The sequence below is a fragment of the Periophthalmus magnuspinnatus genome, chromosome 7, assembly GCF_009829125.3.
Source record: "Periophthalmus magnuspinnatus isolate fPerMag1 chromosome 7, fPerMag1.2.pri, whole genome shotgun sequence".
In the NCBI taxonomy this organism is placed as follows: domain Eukaryota; kingdom Metazoa; phylum Chordata; class Actinopteri; order Gobiiformes; family Gobiidae; genus Periophthalmus; species Periophthalmus magnuspinnatus.
The window spans coordinates 19,835,546-19,850,280 of NC_047132.1; the positions used below are offsets into that span (position 1 = coordinate 19,835,546).

General features: G+C 39.0%; 1 protein-coding gene across 2 annotated transcripts in view; it reads right to left on the reverse strand.

Annotated features, from left to right (window-relative positions):
* Positions 1-3,382: 3,382 nt before the first annotated feature.
* plxna1a (plexin A1a) overlaps positions 3,383-14,735 on the reverse strand; it is a 409,386-nt gene continuing 398,033 nt past the window's right edge. Inside the window, exon 33 of one of the 2 annotated variants that reach the window (XM_055223304.1) lies at positions 3,383-8,439. In XM_055223304.1, coding sequence (XP_055079279.1) covers positions 8,344-8,439 — 96 coding nt within the window. In that variant the 3' untranslated portion in view covers positions 3,383-8,343. The remainder of the gene's footprint in view (positions 8,440-14,735) is intronic. The other variant, XM_033969420.2, reaches the window with a different exon arrangement.

Genomic DNA, 14,735 nt, shown 5'->3' on the forward strand with positions numbered 1-14,735 from the left:
CTGTTTATATCCATTTCAAAATAATATGTTGTACAAGACCGCTCAAAATATTCACAATAACAAAATTGCCACATGAATAAACAAAATAATCTGCACCAAAAATAATAAAGTGACAATAAATAAATTGCACTCGACTTTCAGGTAATTTTTTAGTGTTCTGACCCACGTTAGCACAATAGGATAACAGGAACATGTGCTACTACCAAAACGAGCACAATTATAGCACTTTTTAACAACCAAATACAAGTACTGTGTACAACACCTTAAAGTTACATGAGTGATTTAGTTAAGCAACCCACAGCTGATCGAATAAATATCTAAAAAGTGTATTTTTATTGTAAAAACGCTAGCGGAGGTTAGCATAAGGCTAGCGGAGGTTAGCATGCTAAGTTAGCACATTACATCGTGTATGGGACTCACCAGTGCAGGACAACATGCGCTAACAAGGCCACGGGGCTTCCCAGGCTTCGTGGGCTCTGGCACACAGCAACTTCAGTATCTTAAGATTTTAACAAGCGTTTTGTTACGAGCACGAATGATAATGATACTTTAGGTGGTTTTTATATTGTTTGTACTTACCAATCTCAGAAAATCACAAGCAGAAAGCCGATTCAACACGTTGGCGTCCACAACAACAAGAGAGTCCTCTGGTCACATCTGACAGACTGAACAGCCCAGTAGGGGGCGCTATGCCAGGCTCAACATTGACCTTATTGGCTAATGGACATCAGACTAAATGCTGTTGGTTGCTCAGTATGTTTATTTATTACGTCTTTAAAAGTTTTTTCTTTTTTTATCATATTTAAATGAACATATTTATAAACTTATATTTACGTTGATGTTGATTATCAATAATTATTCCCATGGTGATTTTAACCAAGTGTACCAATATGTATTTATTTTTAATCACGTTTTTAACACTGGGTTACACCTTAGACAAGACACTTGACTCATTTTGCCCAGAGTGATTTCTATGAGAGGAGCTCATGGAGCAGTCTACCCCAGGGCATTTACAGAATTATCTTACCACCGCTCGATATGGAGCAAAGGAATACAGTGGTCCCTCCTTTATCATGGTGGTGATGTTCTAAAAATAACCCACAATAGGCGAAATCAGCAAAGTAGTCAGGTTTATTTTTTACAATTATTATATTACACATTTTATACACTTTTCTCAGACAGGTATTTTCTCACATTTCCCTCTTGTTTAAACTCTCTCAAAGTTCAAACCTTCGTGTATTATTTCCCTCTTCCTCGATGATCGCTTTAAATTTGTTGTTCACGTGCCTCTGCTCCAGCGGTATCCGCAGAGGCGCCTCTCCGTGCAGAGAAAAACTTAAGTCCAAAGTGTTTCTGAAACTTGTCAGTGCAGAATGTTTCATCGACATTGTGGGTTTTGTCGGGGACAAAACATGCAAATATACAGCACTTAAGAGTCACACTGCGATCGAACATTTACATAAATTTGGCTGAACGCATTCTGTACTCTACAGGAGACACGGCATGTCACTTAGCCAATCAGGATGCAGAACACAATGTGTGTAAAAAAAATAAATCCGCGGAACAGCGAGAACGTGAAAGGTGAACCGCTATATACCACTATAATGCCATGTCAAGAGCTTTGGTCCAAAAACAAGTGCTATAAAAATCAAATGAATTATTATTATTATAGTGACAAAACAAGATTGAAAATACACTTGAATTTTCTTTTAAGTGTATTTCTGAACTCAAGAGCTAAAAAGTACAGAAGGAGAAACAGATGTAAAAGTTAATAATGATTAAAAAAAATATAAAAGAAAGACAGAAAAAGGAAAAAATATGATTTTTATCTCTGTGGCACATCCAATTGTACTATAAACAGTTTCACCAAATAGTCCACTACCATACAATTGTATGTTAATGTGATGATATCTGATTGATAATTCATTCAAGACTAAACTTTGAGTAACTTAAATCAAAATGCATATTAATCCGTGTTCTGTAAAATGCTACATACAATTTGCATCAATACTAACTCCAATCACCAGGGGTCACTAAAGAAACACATTCATTATGGGACAAACATCTTAACCAGCATCATTTCCCCTGACAGTCATATGTGGTTGTAAGTTGAAGGATTAGTATAACCATAGAGAGCCAATGGCGTCCCGTCCTAAACTCAGAACCAATCAGACGTTATGTTTCATTCCTCTTCTTCACTGTGGCATCTTTCAGATGCTCAGAGCAGTTTGTGTCGAGAGCGGTCGCTGATTGAATCACCAGAAAAACCCACAGGCACAAAGCAGACAGAGGGAGCGATAGAGGGCCAAATAAAGAGCCATTCCTCCCAACAAGCACTATTCAAACATGGTAATCTGATGCCCGCAGATATGTGAACGCACCGCACACAGAGACTGAGGCTGCAGGCAACAGGAGGTGGCAACTGAAGAAATGTGTTTCCCTGTGCTGTGACAAGACCAGCGGGAGATGCTTTGTAATGTACAAGAGGAAAATTAAAGACAAAGGAATATGGTGAGGCGTCGAGAAGTACGCAGCGGGGATTTTGAAAACAGCGGAAGTGGAGAGGATTACAACTGTCTTTCCTGCGGAGTTGGGATTAAAGATAACGTTAGTTTACCTGAGTTGCATGGACTGATAAGATAAATTTAGCGTGGTGTGTCACGTTAGCCAAGTGTTTGCTAGATGTTCTTTTTCGCTTATCGTTCCAGTTGTCGTCAGAGGTTGGAGCTTTGGACCTCATATGGAACTTATATGTGGCATGTACAGGGAATCGATTAAAGTGTGACAAAATGTGAACCCAGTGCAGTTAATTTATTACCTAACCGAGTATCCAAGGAATTCTGACATGGAAAAGTGTGTCTATTTAAATCTGTAATATCCTTCATCCAAGAAATGGCAACACAGTTTGACAAAGGCGGCATGAAGGCTGAGCTAGCACACCTTAAACTTGTAACGGTTAAAGTCCCACCATGTAACTTTTTTTTTTCTTTGGTCCAAAAATAGCCTAAAAAAAACCCCAAAACTAAAAAAAATCTGACTTTCGGCCTGGAGGAGGGCTTTCTGCTTGTCTCCATGCAGAATATTCCTAGGTATGGTTTCAACTTTTCTTTTCTTTTTTTCTTTTTTTCTATAGAAAGTTAATTGGAGTCGATGGAGCCAGAAGTGCACCTATGCTAACCTCCTATCTGGAATCTGCTAGTGCGTTCTCTTTGTCCGTTTATACATACAGTCAATGAGTCAGCCGCAGTAAAATGTATATAAAGATGCATATGACGTCACAAATGTTTAGTTTACATCGCCGGTAAAATGCATTGTGCAAAATGAAAACATCAGACGAGGCAGGTATAGCAAAAACATGTTTAATCTCTCCTTGATGCATATTTACACGTAATAAATCTGCAAAATAGGAAAGAGGCGGATATTTACAGACACCGGCGTGAAACGGACCTGTCACAGCAGCTTCAAGTCTCAAACTCTTAAAAAGGTAGAGCAGAAATCACAAAGTATGAAAGTTTGCCTCCTTGGTTAATCTGTGCAGGTACTTTATGTCCCACGCTCCTTCTGAGTTCCACTTTCATCACAGCGCAGTGAGCAGGTGGAGAGAAGATGGGGGCAGGGACAGACTGAGCATGTCGGATAAGGGAAGTATTAAGGTAGTGAGGTGGTGAGTCTATGGAGGTGAAGAGCTGTCATAATGCTTCTGTACTCAAATAAGCTTATTTAACACGGGTCCCCTTCAGATCTTACATTAGAATCTCTGCTTTCAGTGCGTGGAGGAGACTTGTTTCAATCCACGGGCGTGAGCAGTCTCTGAATAAGTACACTTTGAAATTTGAGATGAATTTCCGTGTTTTTCAATCATCAAATATACACTATTTCTTTAAGAACACATTGTGCATTCTTGTGTCTTTAATTCTCTTTTAAACCTGATTTTGGTCACCTTAGAATAAGTATTTCACATTTTCAAACTTAAAATATACTTTCTAAACTTCACCTTTGTTTACACAGAGGTATTTAGGCACTGGAGCACCTACTGTCAGAAATGGGAATTAGTTTTTTTAGTTTTTTTGAGTGTTCAAATAAGGGGTCAACATGGATAAAAGGTTAAAAAAAATCTATTTTGCCTAATATGTTTTTAAATGATTCGACCACTGTTTCTTCTCTGGTCACCTATACACACATGACATTACAACGCAGTGTGAGATTCGTTTTGGACACATTGAGTTGTTCCAATATGCACTCTGTGAGATGAAGCTACAAGGAGGTATTTAAGCTCCAGACACTCCAGTATCCAGTCAGGCGCCAATAAATCAACCCAGATTCTCAGTTTGATCTGAAGGGCTCCCTGAAGTTCATGGACATTCAGTACCACCATGGTATTCACTGCTGAAGTCTGATGGGAGACAGTAACTGCTGCTTTGTCCAAAATTTAAACCCAAACTTCAAATTAGTACTCTGGCCCGTTTGCATGGCTTTCGTAATACACCATTCACATACGCAATGGGGTAGTAATTAAGATGATAACACATTATATAATATTTTTCAATTACTTTGATTGCTGAAGTATTGTGCTTTTAAAAAAAACAATGAATTTTAGCCCAATCCTTATCAACTACATGCAATTAAGAGCTGGTCAATCTAACAAATTTTCAATAGGGGCCACTACCAACTAGGTAACAAAGCAAGCAATTCTTTGAAAGGTATTTTGCTTAGATTTTTTAGGGGCCATTTCCCATACAATAATTTCAGTTCACTGCATCTAACCCTGTATTTACCACATGGACATCTACATCACTGGTCCAGTTTCACATTTTATAAGAAAAGACTGGCTTTTAATAAATATTTGCTCTTTCTTTTAATCATTTTCCATAATATTAAACGTAACAGCAAAGCCTCTAAGACATTCTCTGATAAGGGCGGAGGCAGCCAAGGCACAGGGAGCAGTTCTGCGGACACTCCGAGTTCTTCCTCCTCCTTCCTCTTGGCATGGCTGTCTCTTTCGATCGGGGAAAGCCAAACGGCGCAGATGCAACGGAATGGAAAATGAAAAACCATAGCAGGGCCTTCAAAAGGACTTCCTCTGCCTCGCCCCGCTCTTTTCATCTTTTTACCCCAACAAGTGGTGAAGCACAAAACAAGACGCCAAACGAAGAAACAAAAGCATACGAGACCAAGGCTGCCTTATCAACTTTTTCTACTCTGAAAGAAATCCAAATATCTTTACAAGTTCTGTACAATAAAAAAAAAAAAAATCAGTGCAGTGCTTCAAATCGTTTCAATAGCTGAATCTATGTTGAAATGCAATATCTTGACCACTAACTAAAAACGGGTGATGGATAAATGCTTTGGTCAGTGCCCTGTATGGAGTTGTACCCTGTTTAAAATCACTGGTTCAAGTATCAAAGCTCATACAGTACGTTACATATGACATGGTTTTATGGCATGGTTATATCAAAGAAATAAAAAAATAAATAAAATAATGTCTACAACTCAACGCTACCCAAACCTATCCATTTTAAAATAAAAACATGTTTTACCATGATCTATGGTTAGGATCAGCCATAACATTATGACCACAAGGAATCCAAGTCAGCAAATAAACAGCTGCTATGACTACAATCAACTAGTAGGGTAGCAATTTAGTTGCGGTTTAGGTCTTGGTCAATATTGTAAAACCTAATTTCTCATTTTTTTTTTCTCAGAAAAACATAATTTTGAATATAAATTGTGCTTTAGCTATAACTCATGAGCCATAGTAGCATAAGGCAGTCTGTCTTGACAGTAAAATGAAGTGCAACATGGTTTACAAGCAAGCTAACATATTATAGTACGTTTTTCTAGACTTAATCATATGTATGTACAACTGGACACTTTCAAAATTCCACAATAAGTTTTCATTTATTTACATTTCCATCTATTTATATATACAATTTACACAATTCACGTTTCAACGGAAGCAGTGTCAAATTAAATGGTCACAATGTTTTGGCTGACAAGATGCTATGCTAACTCGTCCGTCCACATTGTTCTCGACTGTCAACAAAAGGGAGAGAGCTTATTGAGGCTGCACTTACCAACTAAACACTTCACAATGAAATGGCTTTTTGTTCCTGATGAGACGAGGCTTGTATTTGAACAAAACATCCGCTAATGGGAAGCACTGATATGGAAGAACTCAAATCTATACGGAGGCATTGGTATCAGCTTGGAGAAATGGATTTGTCATTTTGTCATTTTTTTCTCCATCGCAGTGTAAAAGCCTGTTAAAACCATGAGACCGGCACATCCGCACTGCGTCACCTGCCCGTCTTTCGGTGTATTATCGGGCGTTTCGGTGTAGCCTTGCACCCATGAGCGAGGAATGTGTCCTAATAAACCACAATGAAGCACTGCAAATGGCGTTTCAAAGCAGCACGTACCCAAAAGGAAGCGAAAACATTGAAACGTTTCTTTTTCTTCAGATAAAAGCACAGAACAGAAATAAGAGAAAGGCCTTCGACTGGTACAAAACACTCACAAAAAATTCGAGCTACAGTTTCTTTTACTTACACCACATTCACATTTGAGAAACCTTCAGCTTTCGGTACCACCTTCACTTGGTAAAAATACAATACTGACGGCGTTCCGGGAAGAAAGTGCCCTTCATTTCGGAATGCCGTGGAAAACAGTTTGCTGCAAAACAACATGGATGGTCCTGGATAATAGATTTCTCTGCCAGAGCTAAGCCGTAGCCTTCTACTCGACTTTAACGCTAGCTTATATGGTAAGAATTTTAAAAAAGTTTGTTTTTGGTTACTTTAAACAATGATTTCAATGCAAGATATAGCTGAATTGCAATAGTCTAATTTGGTCCACCAGTGTCCACCAAGTAAGCGACAAATCTATTTCATAGTTGAATTTACACAATCTTATGTCCACATCTGTTACCTGCAATATATTTGATAGATGATTTTGATGTATTTTTCTCCCTTAAACTGCAATGGAAAAATATCAATAATCAGGAAACTTGCTTGCGTGATGTTAAAAATATACAGTTTTTTTTTTCTTTCAATTCACAAGTTTCAGTTTCCTGTTTATAGATAATATTGTGAGGACTTTTGCCCATCCAGAACATAGACTTATAATTAGTAGATGCAGTGTTCAATGCTAATGCTATCATTCGCTTAGCAACTTGGCTAGTCCAGTAAGATTTTGGAACACCGGAGCCAGATCCCAGCTGCGAGTCGCCAGTTGCGTCTATGAATGTCTATGATTAAGATGATATGTTTGCTTTGTTAATTGCTAAGATGGTAGATTTTTATCACTAGATTTCCATCACTCATGGATAATGTATACATAGCAAGCCGTTTTCTCTGACTGATAACACTGTTTAGAGTAACCAAAAACCCCTATGGACTTGTGGAACCAATCACTGCCTTTGTTATGAAATATAGAAGCTGTCTGTAATATATATAGAGAGATTTGCCTATTTTATACTCTTCACTTTCAGTCACTAAGCATGACAACATTTCATAGCACATTTCATCTAATCAAAAAAAGTTTTCTTTGCACTAAACAACATTCAAAGTAAAACATGGCACAGGACGACTTTTTCCTTGTGTTTTTCATAATTATCAAATCCTCGATCTTTTGTACATTAAAATGGAAAACAATTTTTTTCTTCATTCATTTGAAAAAGTTTCTATTTATATATCTATATAGAGATTCATATATCCTCTTCTCTCTTTTTGATTCAGCTTTGTTGTGCAAATTCAGCAGTTAACACAAGTGGCACAGCACTGAGGAGAGCAGGAATAGAAAACAAAAATCCAAATTGTCGGACTATGGGCGTTTTTTTTCCAAAGAAATTCCCTGAATAGTCCTGGTTTGCCTGTGTCCACCTGCTGAAGTGTCCTAAGCAATCGAACTGAATCTTTACCATGGCCGTTTATCTACCGTCACCACAATAGAAGCACAGATCCTGGGTTATTCTTGGCAAATCGTCCCGAAGAAACATTTTGCACTTGTACAGTATTTCCAGAGTTTTTGGTCACTACTGCGGTGAACCAGTCTCGCCTGATTGGCCGAAAACCCCAACTGGTGCTTCCGCCTTAGGTCCATATCCACTGAGGCTGTAGGGCAGGTTTGATTTGGTTGTGTCGGGCCTGGCATGGCAGTTCAGAAGAAGTAAAAGAAGCCAATCCCTGTACGGTTTTAAACTCTCCAGTGTGCTCCATTGTTTTGTAGTGAAAGGGACATTAAAGGTTAAAAAGTCACTGCGTCACAAGATCGTCAGGGAAGGCGTGTTGATTGGCCAGTTCGAGGCTGGCTGGCGGAGGGCGGGGGGCTGTGATTGGCCGGTTCTCAGCTGGTCATGGACATGGTGTCGATGACCTGCTCGAGTTTGCCACGTAGCCTCTGCCTGCGAGACTGTTCGTCCTTCTGTAACGCTGTCAGGATCTGGAAAAGTAGTCACAAAAGACAAGGTTAGTAAAAGGAAATCCACCCAAGAAAAAGAGTCTAAGTGCTGTTATTGTGCTCTTCCTGTATAAATAAAGATAACATAAATAAATAAAATAATTATCATAAATGCCATCACACATTTCCATTCAATGACAGGTTATTAATTTCTGATCATTGTAAGCTGATTCAAAAATTAAATAATTAGGTATAATGTGTGTACTGTTACTGTAAAACGTTTCCTGGCATTGTCTTTCACATCAATTGGTAGTTAGTCCAAAAATACCAAGTACAAGATGGACACTTGTTAAAATATGTGTTTGTGTGTGTGAGTGTACAGTGGGGTAAAAAAGTATTTAGTCAGCCACCAATTGTTCAAGTTCTCCCACTTAAAAAGATGAGAGAGGCCTGTAATTTTCATCATACGTACACATCAACTATGAGAGACAAAATGAGAAAAAAAATCCAGAAAAATCACATTGTCTGTGTTTTAAAAAATGTATTTGCAAATTATGGTGGAAAATAAGTATTGGTCAATAACAAACGTTCATCTCAGTACTTTAATATATACTCTTTATTGGCAATGACAGAGGTCAAATGTTTTCTTTAAGTCTCCACAAGGTTTTCACACACTGTTGATGGTAGTTTGGCCCATTCCTCCATGCACATCTCCTCTAGACCAGTGATGTTTTGGGGCTGTCGCTGGGCAACACAGACTTTTAACTCCAAAGATTTTCTATGGGGTTGAGATCTGGAGAGTGGCTACACCACTCCAGGACCTTGAAATGCTTCTTACAAAGTCACTCTTTCGTTGCCTGGGCGGTGTGTTTAGGATCATTGTCATGCTGAAAGACCCAGTCACGTTTCATCTTCAATGTCCTTGCTGATGATGGTGTTTCCACCCCAATGCTTCAAAGTAAGTGTGGTGTTCTTTGGATGCAACTCAGCATTCTTTCTCCTCCAAACACGACAAGTGTGGTTTTTCACCCAAAAGTTCTATTTTTGTTTCATCTGACCACATGACATTCTCCCAATCCTCTTCTGGATAGTCCAAATGCTCTCTAGCAAACAGACAGGCTTGGACATGTACGAGCTAAAGTAGGGGGACACGTCTGGCACTGCAGGATTTAAGTTCCTGGCAGAGTAGTGTGTTACTGATGGTAGCCTTTCTTACTTTGGCCCCAGCTCTCTGCAGGTCATTCACTAGGTCCCACCGTGCGGTTCTGGAAGTTTTGCTCACCGTTGATGACCGTTGTGATCATTTTGACCCCACGGGTGAGATCTTTTGTGGAGCCCCAGATGGAGGGAGATTATCAGTGGTCTTGTATCTCTTCAATTTTCTAATAATTGCTTCGACAGTTCACTTCTTGACACCAAGCTGCTTACTTATTACAGATTAAATTTTCCCAGGCTGGTGCAGGTCTACAGTTTTGTTTCTGGTGTCTTTTGACAGCTCTTTGGTCTTGGCCATAGTGGAGTTTGGAGTCTGACTGAGGTTGTGGACAGGTGTCTTTTATACTGATAACGAGTTCAAACAGGTGCCATTAATACAGGTAACGAGTGAAGGACAGAGGAGCCTCATAAAGAAGAAGGTCTGTGAAGGCCATAAATCTTGCTTGTTTGTAGGTGACCAAATACTTATTTTACCAAGGAATTTACCAATTAATTCAGGGGTGCCCAAACTCTTTTCATCAAGGGCCATATCTTGAAAAATATTTAAAATATATATATATAATACAGTGGATAATTCAGATGGATTTAACATAGTTTTGACTTCATACTTTAAAGAAGGCTTGAAATATTAATATTGTGTCTGTAATGTGGTGTTATTTTAAGTTATATTGCAGTAAAAAGTACTGATTATGATCAATTGGGCCAGTTCAACTGAAGGACTGAGGGCCGATAAACATTGGTCTGAGGGCTGCATTTGGCCCCCGGGCCATAGTTTGGACACCCTTGAATTAATTCATAAAAAATCCTACAATGTAATTTTCTGGATTCTTTGCCCCCATTTTGTCTCTCATAGTTGAAGTGACCCTATGGTGAAAATTAGGCCTCACACATCTGTTTAAGTGGGACAACCTGCACAATCGGTGGCTGACTAAATACTGTATACCACTGTGTGTGTGTGTGTGTATGTATGTATGTATGTATGTATGTATGTATGTATGTATGTATGTATGTATGTATATATGTATATATGTATATATGTATATATATATATATATATATATATATATATATATATATATATATATATATATATATATATATATATATATATATATAAAAGAGATTATAAGAGAAGTATAAGAGATTCCACTTTAAACAAAAAAGGTTCCATCATCACATGTGATGTCATGACGGGGGTCGTGATGTCACATTCAGGAACAGAGTTGGTTTATTGAGGAGCAGCTCAAAGTCTCGTCATTTCTCCTGTGGGGAGCGTACAGTAAGCACATATCGAGAAGCACTCCCACGTATTTTGCACTGGCAACCAAATACTCAGCAAACTTTCTACTGAGAGTAGTATCTGAGCATCTCTGGTAAGTGCATGTTTTTTAAGTCAAGAAAGTTAAACTGTATCAAAAACCCTATGGGTTGGTTAGTCATTTCTTGTTAAAATGTGCCACTTTTAGTGTCACTGTTCATTATTTCCATTTTTCACACACAATTGATTCCTGTAAACCAATAGCTAACGTTTTCTGTTTTTACAGTTCTACATTTACCACAAACATGGAGTCAGAACCCAACATGGATACATTTCTGGGGGCTGTCCTGAATGGTTTTGGTTCACTGAATGACTTTTTGGGCAACACAGTGCCCAGCCAAAGTCTTCCACTTTCTCCTGTGGTCCCTCTGGCCTCACAGCCTGCAGTTCGCCCTGAGCCAGAGAGGATGGCTATAGAGATCAATGGTGAAACCATGGATAGGAAAGAGCTCAAGTCCACTCTTATTGCAGCCATTGAGCAAATGTTGGCTAACCAAAGCTCTCCCGGAGTGCCTTGTTCTCCAACACTGAAGCCAATTGCCTTACTGGTGCAAGAGACTCAACAAAGGACTCAATGGTTTGAGCACCAGTGGAGCCGTAATGTACCACTGACCAATACAGCAGTCTCTCAGGCAGTAAACCAACCATATGTGTCTGCGCCAGGAACTCACACTTCCACTGCCCCTCCTCATATGATGAACGGGAACCAGGCTGCCGCCTCATCCATCCTTTATCCAATTGGTGAAATGTATGTACATGGTGAAAGATTCCCTGAATAGTTATGTTTGATTGTTGATTATATGTTCTTTTTCCTTTTAATTGTAGCAATGGAAAAGCGTTGTACGCCTATACAGGCAGGCCCTCTACCTCACATGGCTCTGCTCCTTTGGTACAAAGTGATGCTAGCAAATTGTAACTTTCCAAATAATCCTACTATATTGGTGCACAAAGCAGTCGGCCTATAAGAATTCTAGATGTATGTATATAGTCAGCCATGTTTACATTTTGTTTATTCTGTTTGCAGGAAGCAACATGTCTCCAATGCCTCTGCCTCTAAGCCTTACACCAGGAAGCCTCTAAATGCCTTTATGCTGTACAGAGCTGAGCAGAGACAAAGAATCATGGAGGAGCTGAAGATCACTGACTCAGCTGCAGTCAGCAAAGCGCTGGGAGAGCGGTGGAGGTCTCTGTCTGTAGGAGAGCAGGCCCCATACTTTGACCAGGCTCTCAGGCTACGAAAGGAGCACCAAGCCAGGCACCCTGACTGGTCACCCGCTGACAACTTTGGCAAGTAAAGAGGTCACGTCAAGAGTAGAAAAACAATGTCCTCAGCTGAATCGACGTATGGCAACACCATGATGATGTGGCCCAGCAGTCCTGTCCCTCTGGCGCCGTCATACCGGCCTGCACCGTCATACCAGCCTGTACCTGCCCAATATGGACCTGTCACCTGGCAGGCTCCTTCAATCTAGAGTGCATTTTTTCAGCACATTCAATTGTAAATAATAAACACTTTTTCATGTATTGAAAAAACTATTTGTACATGCTATTTTCTAAATCCTACATAAGCTCTATAAAGTTGAACTCACACACCCTTTAGCTGATCCACTGCCCTGAGGCAGACTCATAAAAACATGGCTGCAATTCTGTACCCTAGTCACAGTATCAGACTAAAGTCACTCCAATCTTTCACTCAGCCTCCCATAACCAAGTAACCAACACCGTTATGCGCTCGAATGCTTTGATGGAAACAGGGATGAAGGCTTTTCTGATGCGAATTTTGGAAATATATGTTTTTTATTTGAGTGGAAACACAGTTTCTTTCTCATATCAAAATGTGTTTGTGTTCTGTAAAGCTTTGCACTGCGTATGGTATATTCTTACACTTACTCATCTAGGTTGATAAAAGATGAACCCTTATCCTGCTCACTAGTGTATACAGTATGACAGCTACAACTTGTCTAAAGTAAATGTAGTTTGCGATGCTAGCCAGGCAGGTGAGGCGGTACTCTAGTGATCTAAATGCAATGCTAGCGGCCATTGCGTTTACATTGTGGTTTGCTATTATGCGTGGCGTGAACAAGGAGGAGGCGGAGCTGGGGCACAGAGGACACACTACTCTGTATTTATGTGCGTTTTTGTCTTGCTGCCAGCGCATTATAAGCCTGTCTATGTCCGTGTTTCTGTGAGAGGTCAGGGCAAGCCTACATCTGGATAATAGGCTATAATGACGGGGGGCAGTTAGCTTTCAATGGTGCCAGCTGCAACCAGGCCGTGCAACTACAGTCAGATTGTGGGCACGCGGCGATACAAGCAGGAAGGATGGGTAGATAAAAGGCTGTGATGGCGTATTTTGGAACACATGAATGCCCTGTGAGAATGGGATGGCTTATACAAAGAAGACATATGGCTGTCCATCAGGGAAATGTGCACAGGCTTGGAAAGGTTCCAAATGAAATTTAAAATTGGCATAGCACCATATATTTTACTACTACTATATCTTATGTTAGTGAGGGACTTGGCAACAATGTTTGCAAATATGCAGTAGAGTAATCAATTAGGAATTTACAAAGTAAAAAAGGTTGCACAAATGTTGCCATATATCAAATCAATCAATTCAGGCTGAAATTAATGTTTTTATTATGGTGCAAACTGCAGATCTGGGTACTCAGATACATTTGCTCAGTTACATTTAGAAATAGTACCTCGGAGTAGTTGTTTGTAATCTACAATGTAACTGTATTTTTACTTGAGTGAAAGTTTTAGATTACTCTCTCAGAGAAAAGGCTTTATGTTGACAATATCAAATGATTTGATCATTTGAGTTTCTTGTACGTGTATGTCCTTCAGATATAATGTACTTTGTCTATCATAACATATCGTGTGAATTATTTCATATTGTATGAATTATTTCATGTTTTGTCTTTCCACTTACAGTAACTTTAAGTTTCCTTAATTATTACTTTTAGACTTGAGTAATTTCTTGGACCGCTACTTTGTACTTCTACTTGCGTAATATTATTTTGAAGTAATGGTAGGGTTTGTAGATATTTTCTCAATGACAGAAAATGTTTCTCTGTGAGCCACTAACACTGGACACTTCGGTGACACTTGGCCTCCACAAACCGTGATTTCAGGCATTACAACACTATTACATGTCACTGTGTCAGTACAGTGCGCTCGCCCAACACATGACCTGCCATCATGAAGGGACAGGAGCCCAGTGTGGATTCTTCTAAAAATATACTTTAGCCTGGATTACAATCACAATTTACTATTTTGTGAAAGGCATTTAAAGAACTGATAAATAAAACAGCTAAAGGCATTTTCATTAGATTTTATTAAAAGCTGCACATTAGTTAAGTTTAACCTATAATAGGTCCATACTTGAAACAATATTTTAAAGTTGCTATGAGGAAAATCCAAAAAGCCAGAAAGAGACGGCTTTCCATTGAGGAAATATTTCTATGGAGAAAATTAAACATTTTTCAGTACTCTATAATAACTAAGCTTTAAATAGCCTTAATGCAGCATGAACATTTATAATTAATACCCCAACACCCTTTAAACAAGGTGTTAAGGTATTTTAGTCACTAAGGCATTGTTAATAAGCTATTTGTTGATTCTTTGTTCATACTTTATTAAAGGCCCCATATCACACTGTTTTCTGATCTATGTTATAATGTTGTTTTTATTTTATTCACACATGTTTAACACACAAATGCTGCATATTTAGGCTTCTTTTCTCAAACAGAAAACACTCTGTTCTATCTTGTGATGTCATGTGGTAATACAGGAAGTGCTC